General features: G+C 35.2%; 1 protein-coding gene across 1 annotated transcript; it reads right to left on the bottom strand.

Annotated features, from left to right (window-relative positions):
* Nucleotides 1-8,629: 8,629 nt before the first annotated feature.
* On the bottom strand, nucleotides 8,630-9,329 carry LOC110734643 (WAT1-related protein At3g28050-like; the record flags this gene model as incomplete). The annotated part of the gene is made up of 2 exons (XM_021914800.1): nucleotides 9,211-9,329; nucleotides 8,630-8,705 (listed from the first exon to the last, which is right to left on the bottom strand). Coding segments are annotated over exons 1-2 (195 nt in total), but the record flags the coding sequence as incomplete, so codon positions are not given.
* Nucleotides 9,330-9,868: the final 539 nt, after the last annotated feature.

Raw genomic sequence — 9,868 nt, 5'->3', positions numbered from 1 at the left:
GCTCGATGACTCCCGGAAGGTTGCTGCACATCCTGTAAAAACCAAATAAAAAATTAATACACATTTGTGTGATAACTTTGATAGAATAAAAAAAAGATAGAAAAAAAATTGTCGCAACCATCTGATGATCACAGTATGACAAAGCAACGAGGGCCCTCCGATAAGCATCTCGAAAAGCTCGAAGGGTCGTCACCATGCCGTTCACGGTCTCCCGCGGAACCTGTTCCAAGAAAACGAAAGTTGTAAAACATGTATGTGACAAATAAAGATTTATATACATATACCAAACAAAACATAGTGACTTGTCCGTCTCTGGGACGTACAGTATGTCCTCATCCTCATCCGTCGGAAGAGTCTCGTGGATCACCGATCTAAAAGCGTCGGTATACGAGATCTCTGCCGTAGGAGGAACCCAACCGCCTAGCGTGACCCTCTACAAAAAACTAGACAATACAAACAAGATAAGGTCAATATCCAAATGTCGATAGAAAAACAAAATCAAAAGAGAAAACAGACGAAGCGGAACAAAAGCTGAAAAAGGGGTCAACCTGAATGCAACAAAAGACTAGTAAGAACCCCCATGCTGCACCAGCTACTCCGCAGGATAACCAAGGACCGCCTGATCTCGGTCCTCGTTAAATAGCAGGTCCGAACACAGCATCCGAATCAGAGGGTCCACAGGAACCAAAGGCTCCTCGGACGAAAACTGCGAGACTACGCGCTCGCCTAAAAACCACGCGTTTGTCTGGTGAACCAATGAAAGTCCCTGATAAAGCGCCCGGATATGAAAGCGAATGCAATCTACCCAAACGGCCTCTAGGACCCCCACGACTAAGCTCCATGGGCGAAGGTCGACCTACAAAATACAACATCATGTCAAACTAACACACAAAAAAAAAATGATGACCAAAACAAAATAATATGAACATATGTTGTAAAACTAATAATCACCGACGCACAAGTAGTCACCGAAAGAATCTTCTAGAAAAATTTGCCAACTGTAGTAGCTCTTCTCTTCCCTATCCTGACCAAAAGATGGCCAATAGGGATGCGAGTCGGCCTGAGTGTCCTGGGGGCTAGAAAAGACAGGTACGAATACCCCCAAGCCTAAAAAAGAAAAACAAAAATAAATGTGATTATCTTGAGAATCGATAGAAAAGATAAAACAAAAATATATATATAGGCACGTACCTCAAGAATACAGCAGTGCCATAAAATGGAGATGCGGGGCATCTCAGTAGCTGTCGCAGAATCCATCACTCGTGTCGCCTTGCCCATAGCAATAAGCATACGAGCATATGACGCCTTCGCCTAGTTCAGGTTACCCACCTACCCAACTCACTAAGGAAGATGAGTAACCCGACAGCGAAAACGTTCTCCCCGATCACTCAAAATAGTGACGGAAATAACGTGAGCAATGTATATCCGAGCTAGCTTCACAAGAGTACACTGCCGATCAACCTCATCAGCCGATAACTCATCGGCAAGAACCGAGTAGGGACAAGACTATGCATACACATGTAGGTTCGCCGCAAGACAGTCCTCCACGAGGTCACACAGTCTCTCATCTGACCCCTTAATGCTCCCCCAAAATCACGGGCTTGCCCCCAAAAGGAAAGCCCGTAATCATGGAGAAATCGTAAGGGGTAACCGTCATCTCACCCCACGGGAAGTGAAAAGTGTTGGTGGAATCCCACCAAAACTCCAACAGCCCGCGGAGGAAAGCTAGTGACGCAGGCTGACTCGATAGATCCTAAAGGGCTGCCAGCTGGGGACCGACCCCCAAAAGCTCTATCACCGCTTTCACTACCTCAGGCAAAGCGTCAAACCGACCTCTCAAGCCACTCAAACTGTACAGGCACATGCTAGGCTCACTTAAAAAATATAAATTCGATTATGATGGGTCTTAAAAGAAACAAAAAAGAGAAAAAGAAATAAACAGACACAAGACACTCACTATGCCGCACCAACCCCGAATCGAAACATGATGGTCCGAGTCCCATTTAAGGACCTGCAGATCCCAGTTGGGAGGAGCCTCCCAAACCAACTCCTCATGACGACATCGTTCTCGTCCTTCCTCATGAGCACGTGCCACCCTCTTTCGAGGGAAAGCCACCTCGTCAGGAACTGGTCCTCCTAAGACCTCCTCAGCGTCCTCAAAAAGGGGAGTGTCCATGCTAAGAACAATCTATCGATGAAGTTTCAAAAAATTACACAATTGAATATGTTTCTAAAATCCTAAAAGAAATACAAGGATAATTTCTGGACCCATTACGGCAGCATAATGGCTGCGAAAGGGCCAAAACACAAAGTCGAATACCACCCATACTTGGGGGCTACAACACCTGCAACTACACTGAGTAAATGGGGGCTCAAACACCCAGAAAGCTAACCTATACCAGTTTAACTAAACATTCTAAAGATTATTTCTAAGCATATTGGAAATTAATAGTTTATGGTTGAATAATAATCACCCAAATTTAATTATCATCTACTTAACAATTATTTTGTAGCTTAAAAATGGTAAAAAAAAAATATATGAATATCATGCATTTCACGCCATTTCTCAAACTCAAAATTTTCAAAACATGACTTAGATCATAATTGTAGGCATAACACTATAATTCATCTCATAGTCAACAAGTATAACCAAATGATCAAGCAACAACAGCAATTCGAACAAGAAATCGAAGAAAAGTACGGAAAACGAACATAAACTAAGACATGCTCATACAAGGTTCAATATTTAACTATTTTTCATGAAATTTGTTGCAAAACACTCCTTAAACATATTATAACAACATCGAACAAACAATTTCAAGAATTATGGATCGAATCGAAAACCTCCCATGAGAGAAAATAACAAGGAAACTTACATTGGATTTTGGCAAACACGAATTGGATGCGAGATCATCTTTCCTTAGCTTCAATTGGAGGCAAAAAACAAAGCTTTGTAAAGAGAAAAAGATTCGAAAATGGTGAAGAATAAGTGACGATTTAATCGCGTTCTTCGTTTGTTTTTTTACTAACTTAAATGTCGCACGCAACTCTGAACATTGCGCGTGCCTGGCTAGAGCGACTTGCAGAGTTGCTCGCGGATACTGATCACTTAAAAGATTGATATCCGGATTTTGATCGGTTTTGAATTTTTCTAACGGTTTTGTGCGTTGTTAGACGTAATAACGAGCGAATTTTCAAAATCCTTTTATTTTCTTTGCATTTTGTAGTTGATTTTCTTCTTTAATAGTTTTTTGCATCATCCTGCATGCACACCATGCTTTGTGCCTGCCCAAGCATACGTTTTGGATATTTAACTTCTCGAAAGACAACAAAAAAATATCAGGTAGTGGTGCTTTACATATAATTTCCCATAAACAGTTTGGCATTTTTCCTGTGCTGCCCTTAAGAAATGCCCCGTTTTTCATACTTTTGTCGTAACTTAACAAAAATACCGTGTACATACAGCTTAAAATTGTATGGCGTACATACTGGGTAAAATTGTATGGCGTATGTGCTGCGTAAAATTGCACTAGCAACGGGATCTACCTCTCGTAAAAAATGGCAGAACCCTTTCTTTAGGCGTTAGCTTAACGAGTCAACAAAGCGCACCAACCATCGAGGCAGACGACCCCCGTTGGAAGCAAATACGGTTAGCTTGAAAGCAGTCTTGCTTTACCGGCTGTTAGGGTGTCCAACCACCCCCTATATAAATAGCGGCCCCAACTTAAGCTGCATTTATTTAGACACGTGCTCCCGTGTTTTCATCTTATGGACAAAATTGTTGAGAGAGTTTCCGATTTTCATCTCTCTCACTGGATTTGGATATGTGCCTGCAATCCTAAGACATGTATTTCTATCTTGTGGACATCGAATCTTTGTTTTGGCAGCGTATGTCAATCTTTTATTCAAGTGTTAGGCTACGAATGCCGAAACACCCCTTATTTATCATCTTTTCATTTGTTAAAATCATGGACTTAAGTTCCAATGGCAGATTGAGGAACTAAAGTTCCTATTTTAATCTTTTTAACCCCGGTACCTTCTCATGACATGACATCACCCAGGATAGCCTTTACTTGAAAAGGCATTCTATACTTGCAAATGATCAATTTAGATTCTTTAGCGCACTAAGTTCAGAAAATACTTTTCTGGTCTTACTAGCTACTTGTCTTGAACATTTAGTGAATCGAGAATAGTTTCGACATTCTCAACACTATTGAAACATTCCTTATCTTTAGGAACTTTGCAGAATGAGTCTCGGATTTATTTCCTTGACTACTATGATCATCATCTATTCTAGACTCGATCAAAGTGGGGGCTAACAGTAGACATCTAATTTTGGTCCCTTGTCCCGACTGGAAGTGCTATAACAATAAATAATTCCATCTTTGTGCTGGATTGGAGTAAGGAATGTTTATGGACTACTGATTAAAGCCTAAACACATAAACTAGCTAGCTTAGCCCAAATGAAATGAATTAAAACTCATTAACACTAAGCCCGATAAGAAATTAAGCTTAATCCAAAGATTAAACCTAATTTCGGACGGATTTAGAGCGCCTAAGTCAAAATCTAGGGCTGCCGCAGGAAAATCCGCGCGCAACTCATAAGGTTGCTCACGGCATCTAGCGCAATCCTGAGAGATTCGCTTGCGGAATATTTAGAATTTTTGAAAAAAAATGAATCGAAACTTACCATACAACCCCGCCCAAGAATACAAGGCAGCGCAACCTACTCACTTGCGCGCGGAAGCCACGCGTAACCTTCACAGTTGCGCGCACCACCTGTTGCGGCAGAATCTCCGAAACCCTAATCTCACCCATTCCCTATAAGTAGAGGTTTAATACGAGCTCCAAACACACAGAAAAATAGCCTAAAAGTCAGTAGTAACATCTTTTTGAACTTATGCAATAATCAACCCTCTTGTCCTAAACAAATACCCTTTAATTGTCTTGTTCTTACAATGGAGGTTCCCCAACAAGAAGGTGTCCGTAAACATTCTAAATGAAGATCTAGCAAGGAAAAGTGGTAATTCCCGAGCGCTTGGATAAATCACTTTACTTTTCTTGTCTTAAATCACCTAAAATGATTAATTATTGTTGCTTGATCACATCAAACGAATATTTAATTAATCAATTCAGCAAAGTATTCTTTCGTTAAATAAGACTAGAATTAAATTTATTGATTTATTGTTTTTAATCACCTAAGCCAAGGCGAATCTTATTTATTATTGTTCTTTCAAGAATTCGGAATAAAGAAGAATAACGAAATTCGTTGTAATGTAATCCATATGTGATTAACTTGTGTAAATAAAATCAACTAACTTAGTTTTTGGTATCACGTGCATATATTGTTTGGTGATGAAATTGTGAAAAAGGAAGAGCTAGTAGAGGCCGTAATAGGGCTAGGATAGCGAATCCCCCTAAAGGGAACGTTATTTTAGTACCCTCGCTCATGAACTCATCTCTGATACAAGTAGACCAATTTTGGCATGGGTAAACTTATGATTCGTGATAAATATCTCTTAAACTCTACTTGGGAGAAAGGCATGAATGAGGTTTATGAGTTTTTCCTAAAACTCATTGGCGACTCTTTATTGGTTTCTTATAAAAAAAGCATAATGATATAATCAATTCTAATTCAAGGTCCCCAAACATTCAGGAATTCAAATCCTAACATATTTTCAAAAAGTGTAAAGTTCTAGGCTTTTAAAGGGACACGGGCATAGAGGAAGTGGGATCCCCAACGACGGCTACCCTTCTCACAAAGGTCTAACTAAATTCTAAATGTAATAAAGCAATACTACCAATATAACAATGTTGCTAAATATCTTAGTTAATAATAAGGCCTAAATCTATCTTTAAACAAGATAAACGTAAAAATAAAATTTGATTAGCAGTTTTATTTAACCAAAGGGTTAGATAAACTCTATGTAATAATAATAATAATAATAATAATAATAATAATAATAATAATAATAATAATAATAATAATAATAATAATAATAATAATAATAATAATAATAATAATAATAATAATAATAATAATAATAATAATAATAATAATAATAATAATAATAATAATAATAATAATAATAATAATAATAATAATAATAATAATAATAATAATAATAATAATAATAATAATAATAATAATAATAATAATAATAATAATTACAAATTAGTTAAATTCTAACGATTTTTTGTGTACATTATTGCCAAAAACGGTGTAATAAAGTGCAAATTACGTTTAATTGTTTTAAGCTAAGCCTTTAACATTGGTCGAAGCCTGCCTTAATGTAATAGAGAAGAGTGGTTGTGGCTCGATCATTATCCAAATCGAATTCATGTTATATACAATTATTTGTACATACAATTATTACTTCGCATTAGAGATGAACCAAATATTATAGGAGAACCTGTTGCAAAAAAATTTATTCATCCATGATTTTGTCATGCAACAAAGGAATTTTTTGAGGATTTGACTCTTCCTCTATGCTATACATCAACTTATTTTCTTCATCTTTCTTATCGAGCATCTCTTCTTCAGATTTTCCTTTTATCAATGTATAGAATCCAACTGCTATAATCAATCCTCCAATTACACTGCACAACAAGAACTATAGAATTTAATATTATCCATTAATTAAACAATATTCCTGTAAATGAAAATTTTAAGTAAACATGTCAATAAATTAAATAATTATATCTTAGTCGTTCTCCTCTCCCTTTTTCTCTAGGTCTTTCAAAACTCAAAATTGTTTTTGGCTATTCCGGATAATATCTGAGTTTTTAAGAGAGGATCCAAAATAACACCCTAAAATTCTTATTTTTCAAAATTTGAAAAAAAAATAAAAACTACATTGTTTGTATGTATGAGCTTTCCTTAGTACGTAGTAATTGTTGAGTATGAGTATGGAGTTTAGTTTAGTATTGGTGGAGTAACGTAGATTTGGTTCCTTGATAAAGAATCATATGCTATAGCAAGAGTTTTCAGTTTTAGGAATACAAGTAGAGGGAATCGGGTGAAAATTTTCCTCATGACTACAACAATTTGTTAGACCATTAATTTAAAAAAGTTGTACATTCAAGCGATATGTGCAAGAGATAAACTAACAGTGAAAATCTATTTTATGATCTGATGAAGGAGATCATCATTATTTGATTTGAATGGTTATGTATTTGCTATATTCATATTTCTTTTATAAATGTAGTATAACTAAATATTAATAATATAATTTTACTATAAAAAAATTATTTATCCAGAGTTTTGTTTGGGGCATCTACAGATTATGGTCAATTGATCATTATATATATAAGCTAGAGTTCGAGTTTCAAATTGAACCAACAATGTACGCCCTCCATTTTTAAGTACTTGCTCCATTTTTTAATACTTGTTCCATTTCCTTATTTGAAAAACTTTTACAATATTTAATTCATTTTTCTCAACTAGTGGACCCAACATAAATTATATTTTATTAATTTCATATTCACTCTCCTCCAATTCTCTCAACTACTTTTGCTTTTTATAATTTTTTATTGTTCCACTTACCCCACTACCTCCATATATTATTACTTTCTCTAATTTTTCCTAAAACTCCGCGAACGGAAAAATGGAGCAAGTGTTTAAAAACGGAGGGAGTATCAAGCTTAGTTCTTAATAGTATATTATAGTGATAAAATCAAATTAAACTCAACAATAAGCAAGGTATAAGAAATTGACCAAGTGGAAACTATGGTACCTCCCAAGGTGTGGCACATCCCCAAGGAACAATGCTCCCAATACAACTGCGATAATCATTTGAAGTGGCTTAAACAGCTATAAATACTGGTCCCTTCACTCTGCATGCCCATGTGTCCACAATATTTAACGAACCAAATGTTACTGCCTGTTCAAAGTTTAGACAATATTTCAATATTAATTTAGGTAAAATTGATATAATATCTTCTTTAATTTTTAGTTGCCACAAACAAATTTTTTATATCTCGCAAATAATACCCCGTTGTTACAATTAAAAAGTAACGGAGGTAAGTTGAATGATAAATTTCAATATAATTTGGTCTAAGAAGAGAACAAATTATAAGAATTACCCCAAAGAGAATTGAAACTAGTTCGATACCAATTGTTGGTGTCCAAACACTTGCATCATTTTCCACAATTAAAGTAACGATTCATACAATTATAGTCTCAAAGATAAATGTAATTAGTATTATTAGCACTTCCGAAGGGTAATCTCTTGCAATCCAAGTCTGAAAAAAAAGAAATGAAGTGATTAATAACCGAAAAATAATACATGTTGACCTTAGACATGTTCATGGGAAAAACGGCAACAGTCGCAAAAAAAAAAATAATAATAAAAAAAAAGTGTAATAACATTATATGACGTATGATTTTATTATAAGTGACAAAAAACATATCTATCTATTGAGTATTTTAATACTTTAATGAATTCGAATAAAATATTACCTTTGTCACATACGCCAATGAAAGGAGTAAGCAAGTCATTGAGAGAAATGCCCCTCCAACAACCCAATTTGGTTGAGGTTGAAGTTGCATTAGAGAATGGAGAGATGGCTTGGTAGGTGAAGGGAATATACTACTGATTGGGAGTCCTAGATAGAAGATCACTACGAATGCTCCACTAATTGATACTATGGTTCCTATCAACTTTAGTATCCTACTTTGTGAACGTAGATTCAAAATCTCCATCCTAAATCCCACAATTTATATATGGAGTACACATTAAATAATGATATGTTCAGCTCAACTTATTTAAGAAAACATGTAGGATTTTTTAAAAATAGGTTATACCACATCTCAGTTCAACTTAATTTAGAAATTATGTATGATTTTATGACTAATTAGATTAGGCCACATCAAATTAAACCATTTTTTTTAATTTGCATTTTCTTATTGATCATTAGAACATATAATTCTATACAAAAAAATTATGAAAATACGAACATATGTATACAAATCTTATTTGATAATTGGTTTTTTTAAAATGATTAGCTTACAAATAAGTTTAAAGTTTAGTCAAAGTAACAAATCAAATCAAATCAGAAATGAAACGAATCACATTAGATGAAGTGAATTCAACATAGCCTAAATTATGCTCCATTTTTCAAATAAACTATGTGCTCCATCCCCATATATATGTACACATAAAATAAACACAATATACACTCCATTTATTGATCTAAATATATAGTTACCTGAAAATGATGGCTACAATGAAAGTAAAAGCAAGTGAAAGATTAATCGTTGCTGATGCAAGTGTTGGTGAGCTATAGCGTAATCCAGTGTAGAAAAAGATCGAAACACCAAACTGCATATGAATTTAGTAAAATTATTTATATACTCGATCAGTGCAACCAGGGTGTATCTAAGATATTTGAAATGAGATGTTTCCTTGGATCATCCTCGTATATGATTTTTTTTTTTCAACAGTTTTCAATGTATATATATATCCAACCAAATTTATCTTTAATGACGTATATTCAAAAGTAATGATAAACTAATATTTTGAAATTGCACTTAAAACAAGGTTTTTTTTTGGTAAATAACCACCCTAAGATGTACCCTGTAATGAACTAACCACCCATTTTTTTCGAAATTAAAAAATACCACCCATTAATGTCAAAATCAGTAGATTTCACTACCCTTCTCCAATTCCGGCCAGTTTTCCGACTTAGTCCGGTCAGTTTCCCGACTTAGGGACCCACAAAATATAAAATCAAAATTACATTATAAATAAATAAATAAATAAATAAAATAAAATAAAATAAAAAAACCAAACCCACCACTGCCACCTCCGACAACCCCTTCCCTTCCCCGTTTCCATTTCCGGCACCCCTTACCTTCCCCGTCCCC

Source organism: Chenopodium quinoa, unplaced genomic scaffold (genome assembly GCF_001683475.1).
Source record: "Chenopodium quinoa cultivar QQ74 unplaced genomic scaffold, ASM168347v1, whole genome shotgun sequence".
NCBI lineage: Eukaryota > Viridiplantae > Streptophyta > Magnoliopsida > Caryophyllales > Amaranthaceae > Chenopodium > Chenopodium quinoa.
Note: the sequence above shows the minus strand (reverse complement) of the source record. Positions and strands in the feature narration are given on the sequence as shown.